The sequence below is a fragment of the Taudactylus pleione genome, unplaced genomic scaffold (assembly GCF_031769625.1).
Source record: "Taudactylus pleione unplaced genomic scaffold, aTauple2 ptg001724l, whole genome shotgun sequence".
NCBI classification, from domain to species: domain Eukaryota; kingdom Metazoa; phylum Chordata; class Amphibia; order Anura; family Myobatrachidae; genus Taudactylus; species Taudactylus pleione.
Genome location: NW_028286121.1, coordinates 211,003 through 238,615, shown reverse-complemented (window position 1 = coordinate 238,615; position 27,613 = coordinate 211,003). Strand labels below are relative to the sequence as shown.

General features: G+C 49.7%; 1 protein-coding gene across 2 annotated transcripts in view; it reads left to right on the top strand.

Annotated features, from left to right (window-relative positions):
* DNAH2 (dynein axonemal heavy chain 2) overlaps positions 1-27,613 on the top strand; it is a 189,244-nt gene that overhangs the window by 48,448 nt on the left and 113,183 nt on the right. For both annotated transcript variants that reach the window (XM_088464631.1, XM_088464632.1), the window contains 20 exons: positions 1,622-1,836; positions 1,911-2,057; positions 2,149-2,305; positions 17,864-18,103; positions 18,482-18,667; positions 19,681-19,828; positions 20,037-20,229; positions 20,645-20,845; positions 21,046-21,202; positions 21,381-21,555; positions 21,634-21,797; positions 21,918-22,079; positions 22,892-22,995; positions 23,138-23,294; positions 23,450-23,532; positions 23,727-23,907; positions 25,485-25,623; positions 25,722-25,939; positions 27,081-27,179; positions 27,311-27,436. In XM_088464631.1, coding sequence (XP_088320757.1) covers positions 1,622-1,836; positions 1,911-2,057; positions 2,149-2,305; positions 17,864-18,103; positions 18,482-18,667; positions 19,681-19,828; positions 20,037-20,229; positions 20,645-20,845; positions 21,046-21,202; positions 21,381-21,555; positions 21,634-21,797; positions 21,918-22,079; positions 22,892-22,995; positions 23,138-23,294; positions 23,450-23,532; positions 23,727-23,907; positions 25,485-25,623; positions 25,722-25,939; positions 27,081-27,179; positions 27,311-27,436 — 3,252 coding nt within the window. The remainder of the gene's footprint in view (positions 1-1,621; positions 1,837-1,910; positions 2,058-2,148; positions 2,306-17,863; positions 18,104-18,481; positions 18,668-19,680; positions 19,829-20,036; positions 20,230-20,644; positions 20,846-21,045; positions 21,203-21,380; positions 21,556-21,633; positions 21,798-21,917; positions 22,080-22,891; positions 22,996-23,137; positions 23,295-23,449; positions 23,533-23,726; positions 23,908-25,484; positions 25,624-25,721; positions 25,940-27,080; positions 27,180-27,310; positions 27,437-27,613) is intronic.

Below are 27,613 nucleotides of genomic sequence, written 5' to 3'. Positions count from 1 at the left end.
GGAATAAGTAGAGCGATGGAGGACAGAATTGGAGATTGGAGGAGAGTAGAGGCGTGGTAGATAGAATGTGGGATTAGTAGAACGATGGAGAGGAAGATGGAGGACAGCACTGAGGAGTAGAGAGTAGATGCGGAGGTTGATAGTGTAGGATTAGGAGAGGGAAATGGGAAGTGGGCCTGACACAGGGCCTGATTCAGACCCGTTCGCTAGATGCGCTCACTCGTTCCCAGCGTATGGAAATTCGGCTAAGTGACGTCAAGGCAGCCGCTCGCAGGGCAAGTCATAAGCATGCCTACTATGTCTTGGTGTGCGATCAATTTGTGTTTATAGACGCCCACCAGCCTGTCTTAAGATGCCCACTTGCGCACGTCATCTCCAGGAAGTGCATGAAACCATTGGTACACCGAGCAGCATCGGATGCGAACGCAGCGTTTGAGGTTGACTATACCCTGCTGCAAGCACTGCGATCACTTCAGGGTATATTTCAACCATGTGATGTATCCTATGACGCTGGCTGTTAGTTATGCACGCCTCTGAAACGGCGTTGAAATTCACAGGCACACCTGCGTTCGCACCTCCACTCCCCCGTTTCCAGTGGCCTGCCCCTGTTACCACCCACAAATGGCTTCCCCTGTTACTCATTCAGCTAGGCTGTCTATGCTTGGCGAGCGAGAGTTTCCCCAACGCTCGTACTAGTTCGCGCACGCGCAATCCGAAGCGTACGCATGCGCACATTGAAAAATATCGCTCGCTCCGAGCGATCGCTTGCTAGCGAATGGGTCTGAATCAGGCCCACAGTCCAAAGTTAAAACTGGATAAAGAAAATCTGTGAAAGAAGAAACTAAGGGGTCAATTTAGACCCGGACGCTAAGCTGCGCTCTCTCGCTGCCAAAAGGGGCCTGGTATGCAAATTCCGCGATCGCACTGTCTGGTGTAAGGACGCCCTCTATGTCTTAGAGAGCGACGGCAGAGTGAGCGCGCGCCGGTGTAAAGACGCCCGCTTTTCTTAATACACGTCATCTCCAGGAAGTGTATGATTAATCAGAACCATCGAGAGACATCGGAGCTGCACGCAGCACTTGAGGTAGACCCTACCCCACCGCAAGCGCTGTGATCACTGCAGGCAGAAATACAACCAAGTGACGTGTACAATGACGCTTGCATGCTAATTATCCACGCCCAAAGAACGCCGTTTTGACGGCCAGACACGCCTGCGTTCGCAGCACCACTCCCCCGTTCACAAGCACCTTACCCTGTCACCACCCACAAACTGCACGATCTGTCACTCAAAGTAGCGCCCAGTCTTTGTGTTAATAGCGCACGATTCCCGTTCTCAATGACAAGTTCGCGCACACACACTGCGATGCATTCGCATGCGCAGACGGGCGACAATCGCCCATAGGGTGCGTCCGTGGCTTTGCATCCGGTTCTGAATCGGGCCCTAACAGGGAATTAGCAAGTATTGGACATGAGGCAGAGAGCGAATGATAGGTTTAGAGGAAGTTATGGACTGGTATAACACGTGTTATGGACATATTGTTTTGTATAATGTGAATAATATGAGTAAGAACTTGGATGAGAGATATTAAGCTCTCTAACCTCCATTGTCTTTCATCTGTAGATCCTGGCTAAATCCCATTTCATTCCCCGCATTGGAATAGGGGAGGAAAGTATCCAAGAGTACCAGCAACTGGCTCAGAAGCTTGATGAGCTGGTGAGGAAGATCTTCAGCGAATGGTCTCAGTCAGCTGACAAACAGGCCATGAAGCGGCTGGATATCCCACTTATGGTCCGCAGCCAGGAGAAGGTTGGCATGCTGGATGTAAACTTTGATAAGTAAGTGACCTGGGGTTTATAGCATGGGAGTCAGTGTGTCTGTGACCATCTGCCGAACAGTGCTTCACTTACAGGAACCTGCTCAAAATGTTTGTGGAGATCAACTACTGGGAGCGGCTTTCGTTTGAGATCCCACACTACCTGGTGGACATTTACCAGAGACGGGAGGACCTCAGAAACCTACGAGAGAATGTTCTACTGGTGGTACGGGCATATAACAGGTGAGATGTGCCATTGCGCCATCTTGCAGAGGGACAGAGTTATTTTTACTTCACCCATACTGACTGTCTCTGTCACTTTATTGTCCCCCAGGATTATAGCAGCTCTTTCCCTAGAAGAACGGGGTTTGTTCCGAGAAAGAATACGCTTTTTGGATAAAAAGATCCAACCTGGCCTTACCAAGCTACATTGGTCATCTAAGGGAGCATCAAGTGCCTTCATCAATGATTGTCTGCTGCACGCAAGCAAGGTGAGAGCGTCTCACTAACCTCCTCTGACAGCCGCCAGCAGTCAGGGAGAGAGAGCACACATGGGATAAGAGAGGACTCTGGGACAAGGGAGCACACATGGTATAAGAGAGCACCCAGGAAGAAAGGAGCACACATGGTATAAGAGAAGACTCTGGGACAAGGGAGCACACATGGTGTAAGAGAGCACTCAGGGACAAGGGAGCACACATAGTATAAGAGAAGACTCTGGGACAAGGGAGCACACATGGTGTAAGAGAGCACTCAGGAAGAAAGGAGCACACGTGGTATAAGAGAAGACTCTGGGACAAGGGAGCACACATGGTATAAGAGAAGACTCAGGGATAAGGGAGCACACATGGTATAAGAGAAGACTCTGGGACAAGGGAGCACACATGGTATAAGAGAAGACTCTGGGACAATGGAGCACACATGGTATAAGAGAAGACTCTGGGACAAGGGAGCACACATGGTATAAGAGAAGACTCAGGGACAAGGGAGCACACATGGTATAAGAGAAGACTCAGGGACAAGGGAGCACACATGGTGTAAGAGAAGACTCAGGGACAAGGGAGCGCACATGGTATAAGAGAAGACTCTGGGACAAGGGAGCACACATGGTATAAGAGAAGACTCAGGGACAAGGGAGCACACATGGTATAAGAGAAGACCCAGGGACAAAGGAGCACACATGGTATAAGAGAAGACTCAGGGACAAGGGAGCACACATGGTATAAGAGAAGACCCAGGGACAAAGGAGCACACATGGTATAAGAGTAGACTCTGGGACAAGGGAGCACACATGGTATAAGAGAAGACTCAGGGACAAGGGAGCACACATGGTATAAGAGAAGACTCAGGGACAAGGGAGCACACATGGTATAAGAGAAGACTCCGGGACAAGGGAGCACACATGGTATAAGAGAAGACTCCGGGACAAGGGAGCACACATGGTATAAGGGAAGACTCAGGGACAAAGAAGCACACATGGTATAAGAGAAGACTCTGGGACAAGGGAGCACACATGGTATAAGAGAAGACCCAGGGACAAAGGAGCACACATGGTATAAGAGTAGACTCTGGGACAAGGGAGCACACATGGTATAAGAGAAGACTCAGGGACAAGGGAGCACACATGGTATAAGAGAAGACTCAGGGACAAGGGAGCACACATGGTATAAGAGAAGACTCCGGGACAAGGGAGCACACATGGTATAAGAGAAGACTCCGGGACAAGGGAGCACACATGGTATAAGGGAAGACCCAGGGACAAAGGAGCACACATGGTATAAGAGAAGACTCTGGGACAAGGGAGCACACATGGTATAAGAGAAGACTCAGGGACAAGGGAGCACACATGGTATAAGAGAAGACTCAGGGACAAGGGAGCACACATGGTATAAGAGAAGACCCAGGGACAAAGGAGCACACATGGTATAAGAGAAGACTCCGGGACAAGGGAGCACACATGGTATAAGAGAAGACTCAGGGACAAGGGAGCACACATGGTATAAGAGAAGACTCCGGGACAAGGGAGCACACATGGTATAAGAGAAGACTCCGGGACAAGGGAGCACACATGGTATAAGGGAAGACTCAGGGACAAGGTAACACACATGGTGTAAAAGAGCACTCTTGAAAGAAAGGAGCACACATGGAGAATAGAGTACACATGGTATAAGAGAGCATTCAGGGAGGAGGGAGCACACATGGTATAAGAGAGCATTCAGGGAGGAGGGAGCACACATGGTATAAGAGAGCACTCAGGAAAAAAGGAGCACATATGGTATAAGATAACACTCAGGGACAAGAGAGCACACATGGTATAAGAGAGCATACTTATACTGATACTAGCATTTGCACATAGTCACAGCAGCAACCCCAGCAACAGACGCAAGAGCGGAAGCAGCAGCTTCCATATCTGAATTAGGCCCTAAGAGAGCAGCTAAAGAAAAGGCATTACCAACAGTATAAGAGAGCAGCTGGAAAGAAGGGAGCACACCCAGTAAAAGAAAGCAGCTAGGGAGAGGGTAGCACACCAGACAGAGGGGAGCACCACCAGTATAAGAGACCTGCTAGGAGGAAGGCAGCACCTCTAGTATAAGTGAGCATCTAGGGAGAAGGAAGTACTACACCCAGTATAAGAGAGCAGCCAGGGAGAGGGGAGCACACCCAGTATAAGAGAGCAGCCAGGGAGAGGGGAGCACACCCAGTATAAGAGAGCAGCCAGGGAGAGGGGAGCACACCCAGTATAAGAGAGCAGCCAGGGAGAGGGGAGCACACCCAGTATAAGAGAGCAGCCAGGGAGAGGGGAGCACACCCAGTATAAGAGAGCAGCCAGGGAGAGGGGAGCACACCCAGTATAAGAGAGCAGCCAGGGAGAGGGGAGCACACCCAGTATAAGAGAGCAGCCAGGGAGAGGGGAGCACACCCAGTATAAGAGAGCAGCCAGGGAGAGGGGAGCACACCCAGTATAAGAGAGCAGCCAGGGAGAGGGGAGCACACCCAGTATAAGAGAGCAGCCAGGGAGAGGGGAGCACACCAAGTATAAGAGAGCAGCTAGGGAGAGGGGAGCGCACTCAGTATAAGAGAGCAGCCAGGGAGAGGGGAGCACATGCTGTAAAAGAGAGCAGTCAGGGAGAGGGGAGCGTACCTAACATATTAGAGCAGCTATATAGAAGGGAGCACAACCCAGTAAAAGTGTTCAGCTGGGGAGAGAGAAGCACCCCCAGTATAAGATAGAAATTCATTAAGAAGGTAGCACACCAAGGATAACCAGGTAGAGTGGAGCGCACTCAGGCCCTGATTCATGTTAGTACGTAAACCAGATGGTTTACATACTTACCCGGTGTCGGGTGAACTGCACATGCTGATTGACAGGCTACGGCTGATTGGGGACGGGCAGGGGCAGTACCGGACTGAGGGCCTGATTCAGAGCCGCTCGTAAGCGGCCGCGCGTTCGCTCTGAGTGATGTTTGCACAACTGCGCATGCGTATGGGTCGTAATGCGCATGCACAAAACAGTCATTGCGGTCGGAAATCGTGCCGTTTGTGGGTGGTAACAGGGGAAGGTGCTTGAAAACGGGGGAGTGGAGATCCGAACGCAGGCGTGCCAAACGGACAAAAGGGCGTTTAATGGGAGTGCATAATTAGTAATGGAGCGTCATCGACCACGTCACTTGGTTGTCTTTTAGCCTGAACTGCTCACAGTGATAGCGGTAGGAAAAAGCTACCACAAGCACTGCGAGCAGTTCAGATGCCTTTCGATGTACCCGATTAATCTAATAAATACCGGAGATGACGTGTGATGTGAACGGCAAAGGGGCGTCTTTACAAAATAGCGAGCGCATTTTTCGTTCGTTCGCTCAGACATAGAGGCGTCAACAAACCGCAAAGAGCGAGCGCTCAATTTAAATAGCCGGCCCCTTTTTTGGAACGACTGTCCGCAAATAGCGTCCGGGTCTGAATCAGGCCCTGAGTTCCTGGAAATGGGGGTGTCCTCCAGTTTCCTGGGACTGTCGAGGCCGGGGTCTGCTTCGTAGGACGCAGATTTCCTGGCCTCGCAAGCAGCCAGGAACCAACCAGGCTGAGTGATGGTAATCCGAGGCAGCGTCTACAGACGCTTCACTCGGATCACAGATGTATGCAGGAGGTGTCTATTTCCTATGCATATCCCAACATGTTCCGTTGCGCTTCACAATTGGAAACATTATTAGAACAAAACTGGGTAATAACAGACAGACATAGGGCCTGGTTCAGACCCACTCGCGAGCGGCTGCCCGCTCGCAAGTGGGTCGATGGTCTGCACTGCGCATGCGCACGACGAAGGGAGCTCCGTCGTGCGCGAGACGCGACGAGCGAAGGACTTTCCTTCGCTCGTAGTGTCTGATCAAAGGGGACGTGCTGTCGATGTTGATTGACAGCACGCCCCCTTTGGTGGGCGTGCCTCCCAGACGGAGGCGTTCCCAAGGGAACGCCTACCGTCAGAAGCTGGCCCCACTGATAGAGCCAAAATCACTCCAGGCCTTGCGGTTGAGAAACTCAACCGCAGGCTTCTGCTCGCAGTGGCGATGGTCGCGACCATCGCGACCATCATCCTGCACGCTCGTATATGCTGTGGGTAGTGACCCACAGCTATACGAGCGTCCAGGAGGACGCTCCATATTTATGGAGGTGGGCCCTGATTCAGAGCGAGCGCTCTGGTCAGAGCGTCCGGCTCTGAATCAGGGCCATAAGGTATGAGGGCCCTGCTCACAAGCTTACAATCTATAGGGAAATAGACATTGATACACAAGGATAGGTGCTATATATTGCATTTGGGTCCAGCCAGATTGCAGAGTTTCTTGGTGGGCTGTATGAGCCAGTCACACAGGAATGTTGGCCAAAGGTAAGGGGGATGTGAAAGACAATGTGTGAGGTTATGTGTGGATTGTGAAAGGGGATATAATTAGATATCTCAAGAGCCACCTCTTCAAAGCGAGGCGAGTCAGATCAGGGTGGAAGCACAGGCCCTGAGACAGAAGATCCGGCCGTGGAGGAAGATGCAGCGGAGCGTCGATGGAGAGGCCCAGAAGATCTGCATACCAAGGCCTCTGCTTCCAATCAGGGGCTACCAGAATCACGGTGCCTCCTTCCAACTTGAACTTGCTAAGAACTCTCAACAGAAGTGAGATCGGAGGGAATTTGTACATGAGGCTGAAAGTCCACCGAACCGCCAAGGCGTCCACCAGAAGAGCCCCCGGGTCTCTGGTGCGAGATCCGTACTTTGGCACCTTGTGGTTGTACCGAGACACCATCGGATCGACTTCCGGCAGGCCCCAATTATGAACTGGAAGCTGAAAGATGTCCAAATGAAGGGCCCACTCACCGGAGTGGACGTCTTGATGACTTTGAAAGTACGCTTCCCAATTTTGGACCCCCCGGAATGAAAACTGCCGAAAGAGGGCCTGATTCACTACCGATCCCAACGTCGATTGCAATAGCGATTACGCACGCAGTTCAACTGCGATAGTATGCTAATCCGTTGCAATCGCTAAGCCGTCACAGCACAACATAAGAATGCCCACCGTACCTTACACACATCCGTAATGTTTAGGAAGACTGCAAAAGCATCGGTACTATCGAGTACCATAGCAGCCTCACGCACACTTGCACACGCTCTGACCTTACTCAGGAATTGCTAACTTCATCGAACGCTATGAGTGCTCAGAGTGTGTAAGGCATCACAGTGGATAATTTATGCACACCCCTGCAACTGCGTTCAAATGCCTTGGCACGCCTGCGTTTCTCCGACCACCCCCACGCACACTGTGATGCATACGCACAACGAAACAATCGGCCGATTGCGTGCATAATCACAGTTGCGTTAAGTAGTGAATCAGGCCTGCTGGCAGTTTACAGCTGCCTCCCCGTGAAGACTGGCATCCATGGTGAGAAGGACCCAGTACAGAATCCAGAAGAGGCGACCCTTGTCCAAGTGGGAGCTCTGGAGCCACCACGCGAGGGAGAGACGAACCTCCCGAGATAGGACGATTGTCTGCAGCTTGATCTGGAGATGGGATCCGTTCCAACAAGTCACAATTTCCTCCTGGAGAGGCCGGGAGCGAAACTGGGCATACGCCGACATGTAGACGGTGGAGACTAGAGATCCCAGGATACGCATACAGGTGTGAATTGACACCCCGCGATGAAGTAAGAACCCTCGTATCCTGTCCTGCAGATCCTAAATCTTGTCCACTGGGAGAAACACTTTTTGAACCCGTGAATCCAACAGGGCCCCCAGGTAGAGCATCTTCTGGGCTAGAGTCAAGGAGGACGTATTCCAATTGATGACTCATCCGTGTGACTGTAGAAGATCTATTGTGAGGCAAAGGTGCTCCCTGAGCATATCTGGAGAACTGGCTAGGATAAGAAGATCATCCAGGTAAGGGAGAATTCTGATACCCCTGTGCCGCAAGTGAGCTGCCATGGCCTTCGTGAACAGACGAGGAAAGACCAAAGGGCAAGGCCTAAAACTGGTAGTGCTGCTCCTTGCCTGTAAACCGGAGGAAGCGCTGATGACTTAGTCGGATAGGCACATGTAAATAAGCATCTTAGATATCTAAGGAGGCCATGAAATCCCCTGGTTCTAAGGTCAAAATGATGGAGCGCAAAGCCTCCATACAGAACTTGGGGACCCGCAAATACTTGTTGAGAATTGGGTGGAAAGAAATTGGCGTAGAAGCTAGAGCCCCTCTAATCCTGAGGGACAGGAACTATTACCTTGGAGGCCAGTAGAGAGTGAATAGACTCCCACAGCGATTTTGCTTTTCCCGGATTTCTCGGAAGGCCTGTGGTAAAAAAACTGTGCTGGTGGATTCCTCCTGAAAGTCAGAGCATAGCCCTACGAGACTACGCCGCGAACCCAGGCGTCCAACATGGTTGTCATCCAGAAAAGCAGAAGCCAGCCTCCCATATTGAGGTCCCCCAGGGAGAGGCCTGCCCCGTCAATCGGTAGGCTTGTTGGCTGATTTGGCGTCTGGTTGGCCAGGACTGCTTGCTTCTGGGCTTGGAGGTCTTAGCAGAAGAAGTCTGGAACCTAGCAAAACACTGCCCCTTGGCCTTCCCTTGTGGGCGAAAGGAGGATGTTCGAGCTTTAGGGGCTGCAGCTGAAGGCAGAAACTCTGTCTTGGAAGCCGCCATCGTAGCCACTATTTTATCCAATTCTGGCTCAAATAGAACATCACGGGAATAAGGAAGGGCCTCAATGGCCTTCTTAGAGTCCGAGTCAGCGAGCCCGGAGCGCACCAGAGGGCCCTTCTGGCCGACGCACAAGAAGCTAACACCCTGGAAGTTAAGACGCCGGTGTCAAGAGCCACTTCATCCAGATAGGAAGCAGCCTGCTTGATATGCACCACCAGATGTAATAGCTAGTTGCCATGGGCCCCTGACATAAGGCTCTCCTCCAGGGCATTCGCCCAAGCGCCTTAGCCACCCATGCAGACGCCTTGGCCCGACGTGTGATAGCACCTGCATTTGAATAAATTCCCCTAAGGATATTTTCTAACTTCCTGTCCGTCTGATCCTTGAGAGAAGCCGGGCAATGTGCGCGCCCACAGGAGGAGGAGACTCCCATTTGCTACGCTCCTCGGCAGGGAGCTGGTAAAAGGACGCAATGCACTTGGAAACCTGAAACTGCCTGTTAGGAGAGGTCCTCCGCTAGTATTTCCTCAAGCTGTTCAAATTTAGGAAACTCCACTGAGACCTTTTTCTGACGTTTGAAAACTGGCACCTTTGGTCTAGGAGCCAGTTCCTCATCCTAAATAGAAAGGACTGATCTGACTGCCCTAACTAAGGCAACAATATCTACTTGAGGGTGAGGCTTCTCCTGAACAGACAAGGCTTCATCCTCAGAAGCACCGGAAAAATCCTCCTCTTGGTTCGAGGAGAGGTCATAATCAGAAACCTCAACCGTCTGGGGGACAGAGCTCTCATGCCTGGACGGTCTGCGTCCAGAAGTACGGTCCCTATCCAGCATTTGCTGAAAGGAGGCAGACACCTGTGTTAAGCCCTGTACTGATTTTGAGAAGGTGCTCATCCATGGGGGTTTCGGTGCAGGCAGCTGAATAATTGGGGCTGCTTGGACCCCCAAAGTGGGAAGGACAGATGCTGGAGCTGTAAGGCGATCCACCAAGTGCGACATTACCTGCGACAAGTTGGCCACCCATGTCGGTTCCTGTTTTGAAGCAAGAGAAATGCCGTCTCACTGTCTATCCCGGAGTAACACCAGATACAGAGACCATCCTGGACTGCATCTTGTGGGGAAAGACCAGCAGAACAAGATCTACATCTAAAGCAAAGGAGCCTCCTTCCCCTTGGGCGTTTTGTATTTGGAAGACATGTTACCATGTTCCAAGAAAAATGTCCCACACACCTATTTATCTAACAGGGGTGCGCAGTAGGGAACAGTGCACTGAACAAGCATATAGTCACATTCAATGCAATAATAATAGGCAGATAATGCTCAACAATCCAATCCCAGTCGGCTGGATGGAGCTAGACTGTATAACCTGACCTGAGGGGAGACCGGGGGCCAAACCTCTCTGAAGACAAACTGTAGCCAGCACCTCTGTAAAATGGCTGCTCAGCGTCTGTACAAGTGAAAGAGGAGGAGGAGAAACCTGGTGTCAGGAAGCCTCCTTGAGGGATCACACCAAGAGCCGGGGGAGGGGCTAACAGGGAGAGCCTACCTCCCCCCTTTGACATTGAGCCTTCCAGGGCAATGGCCGCCTACAGTTCCGCTGGCGGTCACTATAATATAGCAGTGGGGGTGCGGGCGTCCCGGCCTCCCGCTTTGTCAGCAATGCTGGTGGTCTCCACGCCGGCAGTGACAGTCACGCTGATGCGGCTCCCTGCAAGCAGGGATCCGTGCTACTTTAACGATGCCCCCGGCATCCGGCTGGGGTCCTCCATATGCTGTGAGGACTCGGCCAAGGTTTGCCGACTTACTCGGCAGCACCGCGGCCACAGATGTCGGGTTGGTGGAGCGGCAGCGCAGGCATCCTATAGGATGCCCGGCGCAGCCTGCTCAAAAAAATTTAAAGTAAAACTGAAGAAAATATGAAGCTACATTAGCAGCCCCGCTGTTATAGGTTCATGCTCCTGCGGCACCGAACTTAGACTGACCTGCCTGGGCTGGGGGTGGGGAGAAGCCTGGGCTGGGGTGGGGAGGAGCCTGGGCTGCACGTTACTAAAGAATTTAACTGTTTGGTGCCCGGGCTCCACCTGACAGCCTATACCCCAACGTAGTCCCTGTGTCCCCTATGGACCAGTGAAGAAGAAAGCTACCAGGGCAAAGTTAGCACACCCAGTGTAAGAGAGCAGCTAGGTATAAGGAAGCCCACCTGGTATAAGAGAGCAGTCAGGAAGAGGAGAGCCCACCCGGTATAAGCGAGCAGCCAGGAAGAGGGGAGCCCACCCGGTATAAGCGAGCAGCCAGGAAGGGGGGAGCCCACCCGGTATAAGCGAGCAGCCAGGAAGGGGGGAGCCCACCCGGTATAAGCGAGCAGCCAGGAAGGGGGGAGCCCACCCGGTATAAGCGAGCAGCCAGGAAGAGGGGAGCCCATCCGGGGTAAGAGAGCAGTAAGGTATAAGGGAGCCCACCCTGTATAAAAGAGCAGCCAGGTATAAGTAAGCCCACCCAGTATAAGAGAGCAGCCAGGTATAAGAAAGCCCACCTGGTATAAGAGAGCAGCCAGGGAGAAGGCCCAGTATAGCAGACAGGTATAGGGAAGCTCACCTGGTATAAGAGAGCAGCCAGGTATAAGTAAGCCTACCCGGTATAATAGAGCAGTAAGGTATAAGTAAGCCAACCCGGAATAAATAGAGCAGCTGGGTATAAGGAAGCCCACCCGGTATAAGAGAGCAGCCAGGTATAAGAAAGCCCACCCTGTATAAGAAAGCCCACCTGGTATAAGAGAGCAGCCAGGGAGAAGGACCAGTATAGCAGACAGGTATAGGGAAGCTCACCTGGTATAAGAGAGCAGACAGGTATAAGGAAGCCCACCCGGTATAATAGAGCAGTAAGGTATAAGGGAAATCCACCCGGTATAATAGAGCAGCCAGGTATAAGAGAGCAGTAAGGTATAAGGGAAATCCACCCGGTATAATAGAGCAGCTAGGTATAAGTAAGCCCACCCGTTATAATAGAGCAGCTAGGTATAAGGGAGCCCACCTGGTATAATAGAGCAGCCAGGTATAAGTAAGCCCACCCAGTATAATAGAGCAGCCAGGTATAAGTAAGCCCACCTGGTATAATAGAGTAGTAAGGTATAAGAGAGCCCACCGGGTATAATAGAGCAGCCAGGTATAAGTAAGCCCACCCGGTATAATAGAGCAGCTAGGTATAAGGGAGCCCACCCGGTATAAGAGAGCAGACAGGTATAAGGAAGCCCACCCAGTATAATAGAGCAGCCAGGTATAAGTAAGCCCACCCGGTATAAGAGAGCAGTAAGGTATAAGGGAGCCCACCCTGTATAAATGAGCAGCCAGGTATAAGTAAGCCCACCCAGTATAAGAGAGCAGCCAGGAAGGGGGGAGCCCACCCGGTATAAGCGAGCAGCCAGGAAGAGGGGAGCCCACCCGGTATAAGAGAGTAGTAAGGTATAAGGGAGCCCACCCAGTATAAGAGAGCAGCCAGGTATAAGAAAGCCCACCTGGTATAAGAGAGCAGCCAGGGAGAAGGCCCAGTATAGCAGACAGGTATAGGGAAGCCCACCCAGTATAATAGAGCAGCCAGGTATAAGTAAGCCTACCCGGTATAATAGAGCAGTAAGGTATAAGTAAGCCAACCCGGAATAAATAGAGCAGCTGGGTATAAGGAAGCCCACCCGGTATAAGAGAGCAGCCAGGTATAAGAAAGCCCACCCTGTATAAGAAAGCCCACCTGGTATAAGAGAGCAGCCAGGGAGAAGGACCAGTATAGCAGACAGGTATAGGGAAGCTCACCTGGTATAAGAGAGCAGACAGGTATAAGGAAGCCCACCCGGTATAATAGAGCAGCTAGGTATAAGGGAGCCCACCTGGTATAATAGAGCAGCCAGGTATAAGTAAGCCCACCCAGTATAATAGAGCAGCCAGGTATAAGTAAGCCCACCTGGTATAATAGAGTAGTAAGGTATAAGAGAGCCCACCGGGTATAATAGAGCAGCCAGGTATAAGTAAGCCCACCCGGTATAATAGAGCAGCTAGGTATAAGGGAGCCCACCCGGTATAAGAGAGCAGACAGGTATAAGGAAGCCCACCCAGTATAATAGAGCAGCCAGGTATAAGTAAGCCCACCCGGTATAAGAGAGCAGTAAGGTATAAGGGAGCCCACCCTGTATAAATGAGCAGCCAGGTATAAGTAAGCCCACCCAGTATAAGAGAGCAGCCAGGAAGGGGGGAGCCCACCCGGTATAAGCGAGCAGCCAGGAAGAGGGGAGCCCACCCGGTATAAGAGAGTAGTAAGGTATAAGGGAGCCCACCCAGTATAAGAGAGCAGCCAGGTATAAGAAAGCCCACCTGGTATAAGAGAGCAGCCAGGGAGAAGGCCCAGTATAGCAGACAGGTATAGGGAAGCTCACCTGGTATAAGAGAGCAGCCAGGTATAAGTAAGCCTACCCGGTATAATAGAGCAGTAAGGTATAAGTAAGCCAACCCGGAATAAATAGAGCAGCTGGGTATAAGGAAGCCCACCCGGTATAAGAGAGCAGCCAGGTATAAGAAAGCCCACCCTGTATAAGAAAGCCCACCTGGTATAAGAGAGCAGCCAGGGAGAAGGACCAGTATAGCAGACAGGTATAGGGAAGCTCACCTGGTATAAGAGAGCAGACAGGTATAAGGAAGCCCACCCGGTATAATAGAGCAGCTAGGTATAAGGGAGCCCACCTGGTATAATAGAGCAGCCAGGTATAAGTAAGCCCACCCAGTATAATAGAGCAGCCAGGTATAAGTAAGCCCACCTGGTATAATAGAGTAGTAAGGTATAAGAGAGCCCACCGGGTATAATAGAGCAGCCAGGTATAAGTAAGCCCACCCGGTATAATAGAGCAGCTAGGTATAAGGGAGCCCACCCGGTATAAGAGAGCAGACAGGTATAAGGAAGCCCACCCAGTATAATAGAGCAGCCAGGTATAAGTAAGCCCACCCGGTATAAGAGAGCAGTAAGGTATAAGGGAGCCCACCCTGTATAAATGAGCAGCCAGGTATAAGTAAGCCCACCCAGTATAAGAGAGCAGCCAGGAAGGGGGGAGCCCACCCGGTATAAGCGAGCAGCCAGGAAGAGGGGAGCCCACCCGGTATAAGAGAGTAGTAAGGTATAAGGGAGCCCACCCAGTATAAGAGAGCAGCCAGGTATAAGAAAGCCCACCTGGTATAAGAGAGCAGCCAGGGAGAAGGCCCAGTATAGCAGACAGGTATAGGGAAGCCCACCCGGTATAATAGAGCAGTAAGGTATAAGTAAGCCAACCCGGAATAAATAGAGCAGCTGGGTATAAGGAAGCCCACCCGGTATAAGAGAGCAGCCAGGTATAAGAAAGCCCACCCTGTATAAGAAAGCCCACCTGGTATAAGAGAGCAGCCAGGGAGAAGGACCAGTATAGCAGACAGGTATAGGGAAGCTCACCTGGTATAAGAGAGCAGACAGGTATAAGGAAGCCCACCCGGTATAATAGAGCAGTAAGGTATAAGGGAAATCCACCAGGTATAATAGAGCAGCTAGGTATAAGGGAGCCCACCCAGTATAATAGAGCAGCCAGGTATAAGTAAGCCCACCTGGTATAATAGAGTAGTAAGGTATAAGGGAGCCCACCCAGTATAATAGAGCAGCCAGGTATAAGTAAGCCCACCCGGTATAAGAGAGCAGACAGGTATAAGTAAGCCCACACAGTATAATAGAGCAGCCAGGTATAAGTAAGCCCACCCGGAATAATAGAGCAGCTAGGTATAAGGGAGCCCACCCGGTATAAGAGAGCAGACAGGTATAAGTAAGCCCACCCAGTATAATAGAGCAGCCAGGTATAAGTAAGCCCACCCGGTATAATAGAGCAGCTAGGTATAAGGGAGCCCACCCGGTATAAGAGAGCAGCCAGGTATAAGGAAGCCCACCCAGTATAATAGAGCAGCTAGGTATAAGGGAGCCCACCCGGTATAAGAGAGCAGCCAGGTATAAGTAAGCCCACCTGGTATAATAGAGCAGCTAGGTATAAGGGAGCCCACCCTATATAAGAGAGCAGACAGGTATAAGGAAGCCCACCCAGTATAATAGAGCAGCCAGGTATAAGTAAGCCCACCCGGTATAAGAGAGCAGTAAGGTATAAGAGAGCCCACCGGGTATAATAGAGCAGCCAGGTATAAGTAAGCCCACCCAGTATAATAGAGCAGCCAGGTATAAGTAAGCCCACCCGGAATAATAGAGCAGCTAGGTATAAGGGAGCCCACCCGGTATAAGAGAGCAGACAGGTATAAGTAAGCCCACCCAGTATAATAGAGCAGCCAGGTATAAGTAAGCCCACCCGGTATAATAGAGCAGCTAGGTATAAGGGAGCCCACCCGGTATAAGAGAGCAGCCAGGTATAAGGAAGCCCACCCAGTATAATAGAGCAGCTAGGTATAAGGGAGCCCACCCGGTATAAGAGAGCAGCCAGGTATAAGTAAGCCCACCTGGTATAATAGAGCAGCTAGGTATAAGGGAGCCCACCCTATATAAGAGAGCAGACAGGTATAAGGAAGCCCACCCAGTATAATAGAGCAGCCAGGTATAAGTAAGCCCACCCGGTATAAGAGAGCAGTAAGGTATAAGAGAGCCCACCGGGTATAATAGAGCAGCCAGGTATAAGTAAGCCCACCCAGTATAATAGAGCAGCCAGGTATAAGTAAGCCCACCCGGTATAATAGAGCAGCTAGGTATAAGGGAGCCCACCCAGTATAAGAGAGCAGCCAGGTATAAGGAAGCCCACCCAGTATAATAGAGCAGCCAGGTATAAGTAAGCCCACCCGGTATAAGAGAGCAGTAAGGTATAAGGGAGCCCACCCTGTATAAATGAGCAGCCAGGTTATGAATACCCCAATATCGCTAAACATGAAATAATAGCTTTCCAGACTTCGATTGTGGTTCCAAAGCACAAATAGTTCTTATTGCAATAAAAAGTAAGTTACACGCTTTGATCTATCACAATTAGCGCAAAGACAATTAAATACAAAAGGTACAGCCAATACATACGCATGCACCCCGAAGCCAGGTGCCAGTCATCAATCCTGATGTCTGCGGTCATCAAATGGGTATGACTGAGATCTAGCCCCAAAAGCACAAGCCTATATACCCTCCAGAGTGTTACACCAACAATAGAGACAAGCATACGTGATTTCATTGGTTCTTGATTCTTGTCATTCTGGTACGATGCAGGTCATAGGACAGCTCATATGGTGACAACAGGAATATGGTCCATCCCTCCAAACGAGTTAAAACTGGCTAAGACACTACATACAGAGTACACATTCTAACCAGTAATTCCCCATAATCCATAATCACCGAACGCAAGATGCGACTCCTTCGCCGATAGATTCGGATATCTGGAATAAAACAGGGTGTCAGTATGATGCCAAACATGGCATGTCTACTAAGTTCTATACCTTACATATCATATATGTACATTTTACACCATAATGATTAGCTAACATTGGGGTAGATGCATTATAGCGGCACTTAACGTGCCGCTATAACGCTTCCCGCTTCTCCTCTTTACCGAGGCGAAGCAGGAAGCACTACCGATGAGATGTATAAACATCTCATCGGCCGGAGAGGGGGAGCGTTAACTCCCCCCTCCGCCGCTACCCGCCGGCTCCACTGAGCATGCGCGGGATCTCGCAAGTATCGCGAAATCCCCGTGTGGAGCCCTGGAGCCGGTAGCCGCCACAGCAGGGACAGCGCTGTCCCTGCTGTGGGGATAGGCTAGCGCCAGGCTGTAGCTGTCGATAACAACAGCTACAGCCGGCCGAACGGTCAGACGATCTGGCCGTTCGTACATAGCCCAGGCTATCAGCGCTGCTATCTTGTAGATAGCAGCGCCGATAATGACAGGGGCGCATGGCACCCCTGTCATTTACCGCCCAGACCCCGATCATACATCGGGGAGAAGTGGTATCAGCGCACATAACGTGCGCCGATACCGTTTCTGGGCTTCATACATCTACCCCAATACCTCTAATATTACGCTCAAAGCTAGGGAACCTTTTATATATGTGCTTGCATAAGTGAATGTGAGATATTTACAGGAATTCATCTGTATGCGTTGAGCGTCTGTATATTGAAATAGCAACTATGTATACGTATGTGAGTATGCATGTAAAGGTCTATGTGTATGCAGGTATATATATATGTGTGCAAATGTGCATCATTGTATGTGTCATAGATTAATATATATATATATATATATATATATATATATATATATATATATATCTCCATTAACTGGCATTTTTGATATTATAGCTGTCTGAATCTAATTCCAAGGAGTCATATACAATGAAGTTGTTCTGCTCACAGGTGACATAGCAAGCATTAGCATTGAACACAAGGCATACAATTGCTAACGATAGTCAAACTTCTGACAATTGTTTCTAACTTTGCAATTTAAATATTCCTAAACACCTCACAGTATCTTTGTGTATTTTAATTACTAGTCACAGACATGTTCCCAGAACCTGTTTCTCATCACTGACTAAACCTTGCATATATATAAATATACATATATGCATTTGTGCGAATCGGATTTCGCCGATGCAGAGTAGCGTCCGATCTACTCTTTACCAGCCCACAGACGACTAGATCGTCAGATAATAATTACAAACGATCATAACCAATTATTTAACTTCGACAAGGTAGAAGTAAGCCCACCCGGTATAAGAGAGCAGTAAGGTATAAGTGAGCCCACCCGGTATAAATGAGCAGCCAGGTATAAGTAAGAGAGCAGTCAGGGAGAAGAGTCTGGACTCCTTTCTAAAAAAAATAGTCAGAAAAGTAACTATATTCTCACATTATGCAGATCCAACAAATTGTGGATAACTACAAAGCTTCCAACTTGAATATCTCCCACTGCGCCAAGATGATAAGCGAGACATTGCTGCTTCACATTGACGGGAAACGAGTCTTCCGAGATCTGGAGTTCCAGGAGGTGCAGGAGGAACATCGGAGGATTGTTCAGGGCCGTCAGCTGACCCTCCATGATGAGATTTGCAGCCTCATGAGGACCACCTATGAAGTATTCAGGACAGACGGACCTGAGGTACTCTCAGATATTGCCTAATAGCTGCCACTCGTATCTATAGAATGGGCTAAGACATAGGTCACTATACTAACTCTTCCTTCAGTCAGTCCTCCATCGGCCATGCTATAAGTCAGGTGAACTGTCAGAGTGCATTATGGGAGTCTGCCACATGACCGTATATTATTCATAAAACATTATATCTTTATGAATCTGGAATTATGATACAGCAATGTATATTACTTTAGTTATATCTGGCACTGATGATTAAATTGATGCATATGCCATTTTATTCTTGGCACCTGTCCTGCCCAGCAATAGATGGTAGTATCACGTAAGCTTCCCTTTGTTAAGGTTATATGAATGAATGTATGGCATCGTGGATCTTTCCACCTGCAGGTCCAGCATCACTGGATGAACTACACGGAGAAGATGGACCTTCTGATCGAAGAGGCCTTCAGACTCAACATTAAGTGGTCACTTCAGGAGTTGTCAAAGGCCATCAATGGGGATAGCAAAACCGCCCAGAGCCCCATATTCCGGGTCATGGTGGTCCTACAAGACTTCCCCGGGTCCACGGCTGAGGTACGGGACAAGAAGACAAGGCGTTGTGTTTGCAGGCTTCCAATCCTATGTTTGCTAACGTTGGGAATAAAACATTGTGGCTCTACTCAATTCTGTTGAATCATGTTTAAAATATACACATTTACTTACTAATTATAGTTTTTTTTCTTGTGGATTTATATGATTCAGTGGTGGACGCAAATCATGTCACGGCTGCGATTCCGTACGCAGCGGTTCTACGAAAACATGCTAATGATTCTAGCTGATGTCTTGTGCTCAGACGCCCGCCTCCAGCATCCCACGTCGGCCGCATGCGTACACAAGACGAAACATTGGGAACATCGGTCACACATCAAGCATCTGAGGACCCTATGCCGTCTCAAAATGTTTGTCACCCCAAAGATGGCAGAGCCGCTGCAGCCGCATACGAATTTGCAGAGGCTCACTAGGGCACACCCAGAAAACACTCCCAACATGCCTGCGTTTTTGTAGACAACCCCCATTACCTCTAGCAAACACTGACTACCTTTCACTCACTTTGCGAAAAAAATCCTCGGTGCGACCACTGTCTCGAACCCATCGCTGCTCGCACAGTGCAGGTTTGACGACTGCCCAGTTGCCAGAAAATACTCCACTGCGCGTGACACTGACACTGTGCCCACCCCTGAATCAGGCCCTTAATGGGGTTTATTTGCTAAAGAGTGTTTTAGTTCAAAGCCACCGATTCCCAGCAGCTTTGAGGGTTGGATTTAAAAGGGTGATAGTAATACACACAGAGCAAGGCTGATTTTGCATTTATTACTATTGCGCTTTTAAATCCAGCTCTCAAAGCCACCAGGAGTCAGCGACTTTGAAAAAACGATCTTTAGTAATACGAGTATACCCCAATGTCTCATTGGGGAGACCAGACTTTGCTGCTTTTACTTTTTCGGTTAACTTCTATAGGTGATCGTCCGACACTTAGTAGGTAAAGGGATGATAATATATTCCTTTCCAGTCGGAGGACATTTCCATTATATTACTCCCTTTCGTAGGTGGAATTCTCTCCCACACTCTTACAACTGGCAAACATCGTAAATAGCGTGTGCTCGGAAATCCTCGTCACCGTGTCCAGTTTCAGAAGACTTCCCGACATACTGACCAAGAAGAAATCTCAGAGGGATCCCATACACCTCATTCTGGGTGAGAGATACCAACCTGGTATCTTCAGATATTTATATCGAGTGTTAACTGGCAGTAGCTTCATCCATAGTTTGTGAGCAGATACCAATACATAAGAATTGAAATATAATAGTGATTTGGGATGGGGGAGGCCAGGTCACATAGGCAGGGATGAGAAGAGGACCATACTATCTGATTTTGAGGAGACCAGTCTGTCCGTACCTTCCAGAGCGTGATGAGGAGATCAAGAAGATACAGGCTCAGATCAGCGGTGGTATGGCCACCAACGCTTCTCTCCTCCAGGCCTACTTGAAGACTTGGGACTCGTTCCGGATGATCTGGGAACCCCAGAAAGACACTTTGATACGACGCTATCAGCGCCTCAACCCCATCGTGTCTGCATTTGATGCCGACATTGCTCGGTGAGAATACCTACTTTTCTGTTCTGCCATAAGTTCATCTATTGAGCTCCACTAAGCTCCAGGTTTGTTCATTCAAGCCAGCGAATGAGTTGCTAATCGTCTCCCCCCATTCAGCATCATTCCTCCCCTTAGAGTGGTGGTTGCCAAACTTTCTTGAAACACGGTGCCCTAGAGAATCGTGATCTCTTCACGGCACAGGGTTACATTTCTGTTTGTCCACATAGTTTATGATTGGCAGCCACCAGCTCTGGTTTTGCACATTGACCATACATAATTTAATTCTGGTTCTGGACCACCGACCCGTGGCATCCCTGCAGGTGCCCCGAACCCCAGGGTCCTCAAGGCACCCAGTCTGGGAACCGGTGCCTTAGAGGAACCTTATCCGCTGCTCCTTGACAATCGGTTGATCTCGTAGGTACACCGAGCTGGCTAACAATGTTCAGAAGCAGGAGACGGTGCAGAACATCCAGTTTGTGATGTTGGACTGCAGTCACCTTAAGTTTGCTCTGGTCCAACACTGCAATGAGTGGCAGAACAAGTTCACTGGCCTGCTGAGGCACATGGCGACCGAGAAGCTGATGGAACTACACGCCTACCTGAGGGACAATGCAGAAAGGTGAGCTTGTCTGGGAAGAGGAGGAGGAGAGGAGAAGAAAGATGTTATTGGAAATACGATGTATTCCTGAATTGACCATCTGCTATGGTCTAGCCTTCTTCTAGATCCACACTTTGCTTGTCTCTATCTTCTTTCTGCCCTACCACCCAGTTACTTTCCAAACTCCTTTATCCACATATCTTTCTCATTCTCTCCGCCAGAGTGATGAAGCTTCCCCAGACTTTGGAGGAGCTGGCCCAGAGCCTGACCCTGTATGACACACTCCAGAGTGAGCTCTCTAAGGTGGAGGGTCAGATAATGCCCATCCATGACCAGTTTGAAATCCTGAAGAAATACGAGGTTGTTGTGGAGGAGTCGGTGAGTCATTGTAGAGCGCAGTCATGTGATCTTAGATCTTGGACTAATGAAGAATAACTTTTGTTTCCAGTGTATGCTGTCTCTCATGTTCAGATGTCCCTGAGCAGCTGGAAACTAGAGGTGCAGGCCTTAAGCCTATTGAAATAAGATGTTTCCCAACATACTCTGATCCTCGCAGGTGCTGCAGACGTTGGACTCCATGAACAAAGCGTGGCTATCCTTCCAGCAGAGTCTCATAGACAGCGAGTCCATGCTGAAGAAGTCTAAAGAGAAGTTCAAGAGTGGCCTTATCCACACTGCCGAGGATTTCAAAAAGAAAGCACGGTCCCTGCTGGAGGATTTCGCTGGTAAAGGTGAGGCCTCAACTGTGCCATGTCTTTCTCACTTGGTAGTAGGACCTGTGATCCCTGAACCACCTGATGTTCCTGCAGGTCCCTTCACCAGCTCGGTGGGATCTGACCCAGCTCTGGAGCTGATAGCTGCAAACCGTCAGATGATGAACGTCTTGAAGGAGGAGGAGAATACCATTCGCTCTGGGCTGAGCATGTTCAAGATAGAACAGCCGATCTCCAAAGACATCCAGGCCCTGGAGAAGGTGAGTGAGGAGGGACATGATAGAAGATGAAGAAGTCACAGGATGAAAGAGTTACGCAGCTATACTTTCTCTATAGCTAGATCTTCTACCACCATATTACTCTCTCCTCCCTCTCGACAGGACCTGGACTCTCTACAGCTGGTGTGGGAAGCCACTAAAGAGTGGGAACAGAACTGGCAAGACTGGAAGTCTGGCCGCTTCCTTACTCTCCAGACAGAGCTGATGGAAACCACAGCACAGGGTCTTTACAAGAGGCTGACCAAGCTGAGCCGAGAGCTGAAGGTGGGGTGTACTCTGTGTTACTAAGTACTATGGTGTGGATGGGACGACACAGGCCATAATATGACTTTCTATGCAGACATTGTACAAGGGATTGAGGGCAATAACTTTGCAACTGCGACACCTGTTTCAGACCTCTGTAGTTTCAGGTTATTAGAACCCACCTTAGTAGCTTAAGGACTGATTTAGAGGTGGGCACTAATGTATGCGCGGCTGCGATTTCTTTTTGGATTCGCAGCTGCGATAATATGCAAATGATAGTCTCTGCCCTCCCGTTCTGTAAGTGCAAGCTCCTTACATTGCAAGCCCTGAAACGCCCACTTTCAATGTACATGGACAGTGGAAATCCGCCGGTGAAATCAAACACTCCATCATCGGAGCACCATTGCTACCACCATCGACACTTATGACGTCCTATTGCTGGCGCAGTCTCTCCTTCTGAACGTTCTCTAATCATGGCCTCTGTAGCCGCAGTTCTGCGTTTGAGAACACAGCCACATTCACGTGGCACTTCCATAACGCGTACATGAGATGGCCTTTATTTGCGATCACTTCAAGCAGCCTACCAGCAACACCCATGGCTTTCTGGCGCAGGTCATATAGGAGCGATCACGTACGAAGCAGCAGTCTCTGTGTACACATATTGGTACGCATGTGCCGTAGGGGTCTCTAGAGCTTTTCGCGCATACGCAGTTGCAGATAATCGCTTAACTGCGCACGTAGGCGCTGCGTCCACCTCTGCCAGGCCCTTAGTTTCATCCAGGGGCACCACTTAATAACACCGGCCCTTTTACTAATTTACTTTCCTTTAACAGGATAAGAAGTGGGAGGTGGTGGAGGCATCGAGGCTCCGTATTGACCAGTTCAAGAGAACCATCCCTCTTATCGCAGACCTACGTAACCCGGCACTGCGGGACAGGTAATGGCTGGACGTGGTCATATATTTAGGTGGAACGGCTTGGGTGCTCTGTAGGCATAATAAAATAATAAAGGAAAAACAAGAAAACACAAACTATTCTATTAACAGATGACCCCATATGACTACATTCCCCTTTCCACAGGCACTGGACACAAGTGAAGCAGGAGGTCCAGAGCACCTTTGACCAGAGAGCTGATGACTTCACCTTGGAGAAAATAGTGCAGCTAGGGCTAGACCAGCACGTGGAGAAGATCAACGAGATCTCCACAGCGGCCACAAAGGAGCTGTTCATTGAGCAAGTAATGCCAACATTGCACCGATGCGGTCTTCTGCCATTTTGTAAAGTAGCCAAAGTCTAAACTTAGTTACCAAAGTGTGAGAGCCATGTAGTTTGGTTCCAGCAATCCCGTGTACCATCGAAGGCTGAAGCCTCTTCTCTTCTTCTACTATATAGTCTCTGGAGAGTATCTCACAGACCTGGGAGGAGGTGCTGCTGGACATTGTGTCCTACAAAGATAAAGGCCACTATCGTCTGAGGTGAGTCGTCCATGGCCGTTCTTCTCTCTGCGTCCTCATTAAGATACGGTCACAGCATTCCACCAGTGAGGAATTTGCCGCAGACGACCTAGAACAAATATATCATCATCACTGTCATGTCTTTGATCCAGAGTTAAGCTCAGCATTACCGGCGGGCCAAACCTGTGTGACCAATGCTTTTTTTTTCCCACCAGGGGGACCGATGAGGTATTCCAGGCTTTAGAAGACAACCAGGTCAGCCTAGCCACCATGAAGGCCTCCCCATTCGTGAAAGCTTTCGAAAAAGACGTGGACCGTTGGGAGCGTTGTCTGTCTCACATCCTGGAGGTCATTGAGATGATTCTCACCGTACAGAGGCAGTGGCTATATTTGGAGGTGGGTCTTCTTCTCATACAGATGAAACGTGAAGATACACCCTGTTCCCCTTTGGGAACCTTGGGCCGAATCAGACTCATTTCACGTAATTTCCCCTTAAATCTCTGCCCCAAAAGCAGTTGTTGGAAGATTTCCACGATGTTTTAAACTAGCCGTTTTAATTAGATATTTAAGCTCAAGACAGCGACTTGCTACTCACTGAAAGAGTAATTAGCAGAACCAGCTTTTCTGCTCATCTGATCCATAGCAGGATGTGCAAGGTGAAGGTCGGGGAGGGGGGGTCCACATATAGGGTCTCATTCAGAGGCGGTCGGAGGATGCAAGCGGTCGCTCAGAAACTGGGCGGCCGCTTGCATCCTGACCGCCCGCCTCTGTTTCGGTCGTTAGGCTGTGGGTTTACACCCACAGCTCTAACGACCGCTAGGGTGATGGTCGCGATGGTCAGAGACCATCGCGACCATCGGGGCTTACGACGAGACCCTAGGGTAGGGTCTCACTTGTCGTAAGCCCCGGAGAGCTTCTGGTCAGAGCCGGAAGCTCTCCACTGACATCACTAGTGATGTCAGTGGGGCCTCCCCCAAAGGTAGGCGTTCCCACGAGAACACCTCCGTTTGGGCTGCCACCCCCCCCTCGGCCCGCCTTCCAAACGGGGCGAGCTGTCAATCAACATCGACAGCTCGCCCCCTTTGGGAAGAGACCCGCTACGACCGGCGCTGTCGGTCGTAGCGGGTCTCACGCATGCGCACGAAGGAGCCGGCTCTCTCGTGCGCATGCGCACTTGACAAACATCGAGGCCGCCTTTGAATGAAGGCCATAATGTGTGTGTATATGTATATGAGTGGGCGGGGCCAAAATGACACCCACAAAGCATTACGCTGCAAGGGTGCGAAGCTTAGATTGTACAGTTTGGCTTTTGTAACAGCCTGATATTCTGTTTTCAGTACACAGCGCCCTCCTGTGGCATTCTGCAGTATAACAGCATCAAATATTTTCCACATTGTCTGTAGTGTTGTTGTTTTTTTTTCTTTTTAAGAAAGATGAAAGCACACAATGGATCCTGGGTAGTCTCACTTTCTATGTGCTTTATATTTACATGTGCGATTTATCATCTCATGCACCTTTTTGCTGTCGTAACTATTGAGGAGCAAATTGCACTTAGGACTGTCGCCGTTTTTATACCACACATGTTTCAGTCTCATATTTCATTACAATTTTTTTAATTTCTCCTTCATCAAGGCTGGGGGACATCGGACCATGGGTTGTAGGTTGGTACTGCAGGAGCTGACACTTAAACCAAACCTATAGCTTTAAAGCCTAAGCTCCTCCAGTGTCCCCCAGCCTGATTCAGAGAGAAGGATTCAACGGTAAGTAACCAAAAATTCCCCTTTTCTGCAGTCTTCATAACACACTTTTTGCCGTTACTTTTAGAGATCTCAGAGGGTTTTACCCATCCTGTGTTCTCTACCACCTGTCTGAACACATATTCCATCTAGCTGAGCTGGGTACTGCTCGTCAATATATTTTGGACCATCACCATTTGACGTTTTCACATTATCTCGGTCTCCCCTACTATACAGAATATCTTCACGGGTGAGGACATCAGGAAGCAGCTGCCCCAGGAGTCAGCTGAGTTTGATGCCATCAATGCCAGCTGGAAGACCATCATGGAACGATTGAATAAGGATAGCAATGCCCTGCGTGGAACCCACCACCCCGGTATGCAGGGTGGCAAAAAGTTGAGGACTCCTGGAGGACTTTCCTGAAGGTAGACCTGGGTTTCGCCTAACCGCAGCTGGTTTCTCTCCTTTGGTCAGGCCTCCTGGAGAAGTTGGGAAAGATGAATGAAGTTCTGGAAGGAATTCAGAAGTCCCTGGACCTGTACCTGGAGACCAAGCGACAGATCTTCCCGCGATTCTACTTCTTGTCCAATGACGACCTGCTGGAGATCCTCGGACAGTCCCGTAACCCTGAAGCCGTCAAGCCCCATCTCAAAAAGTGCTTTGACAACATCACGTCACTTAAGATCCAGAAGGTAATCAAAATAAGCGGCAGATACTAGAGGTTGACCGTTTTTGGCCTAATGTCTTTAGTTATTAACACCTCCCTCCTTTATCTAACGATCTGGTTGGGTAAGTTGTAGTCTGCATGGGGCATCTGATCAGTTTAGCCATGTCTCCTGTCCAATCAGATAGTGCCTACAATACACAGGTATAGGTCTTTAAGGATTCCCAGTTGAAAAATCACCTCTCCCCTCTATCCCAGCAGTCAGAGGGGCCGTACTGAATACTGATGGATCATTATAGGTAACGGTCGGGTCCTTTGATCTCCATGGGTTGGGTAGACATAGCCCCACTAACCTCTTTTTTTTCTATTTGCATTCTGATGGGACCAATATGCAATATGGGCCTGATTCAGACCCGCTCGCAAGCAGGTCGATGGCCGGGCAGTGCGCACGAGCGAGCGAGAAATCACTCGCTCCGGCGCTCGCATCCAAAAGGGGCGGCTGTCGATGTTGCTCGACAGCTCGCCCCGTTGGGTAGGCAGGTCGGGGGGGGGGGGGGCGTGGCTGGCCAAACGAAGGCGTTCCCGAAGAAACACCTGCCGTTTGGGGGTGGCCCCACTGACATCACAAGTGATGTCAGTGGTGAGCTTCCGGCTCTATTAGAGCCGGAAGCTCACTGGCTCACTGCAGACGAAACCCTACCAGAAGGGTCTCGTCGCAAGCCCCGATGGTCGCGACCATTGCAACCATTACCTGGCCGCTCGCTAAAGCTGTGGGTGGTCACCCACAGCCTAACGAGCGGCCAGAAGGCCGAACCAAAAAACAAAACAAAACGCCCTTCAGACCTGCGAGCTTCCTCCGGCAGCGAGCGGGTCTGAATCAGCGCCTATGTGTCATGTAACCTCATGTTGCGAACTCCTGTACTCCCTATAGATCGTAAGCTTATGAGCAGGGTCTTCTTACATCTTTCAGTTGTAAAGTGCTGTAGAATATTGAGGCATTAGATAATTATATGTTGCTAAATAGTTACTATGTCATCAAGAGGAGGCATTTCAGGAGACTGTAGCTAGAATGGAAAAATGCAATATGCCTAACCTTACCACCCAGTTACATTAGACTGCGTGACGTCGAATATACCGTCTGTGTCTTCTCATGATCTCCAATGATGCAGGTTGGCGCAAGCATTAAGTCCGAAGCTGCTGGGATGTTCTCCGCAGAGGGGGAGTACGTAGAATTCACACACCCCGTGCTATTAGAGGGTCCCGTGGAGGTAAGACCAGTTTTATTCCGATGCTGATTAAAGCCGTGAAATAACCCTCACATGAAATAAAACCTTGATGTTAGGAGCCGCCCCTTCCTGCAGCACCCACCATTTATATATCTCTCCTACTTGCATGGCAGGCCTGGCTGTGTGACATCGAGCGGACCATGCGGTGGACCCTGAAGGACCTTCTGAGGAACTGCCGACTGGCGCTGAAGAAAATGACAACCAAACGGGACAAGTGGGTGAAGGAGTGGGCAGGACAGGTGCGTAGACCAAAAACTGGTAGCAAATAAAAGGTGGACTTTCTCTGTCACCCAGCTTACCTCCTGAAGGTAATAGTGGCCTAGGTGCAGCAAAACCTCCTGCCTGGCGGTGCCGCGCGTTACGGCCTGTAAGGTGAGATATAAAGCCGTCGTAGGATTCATCTCCGTTTCCACTCT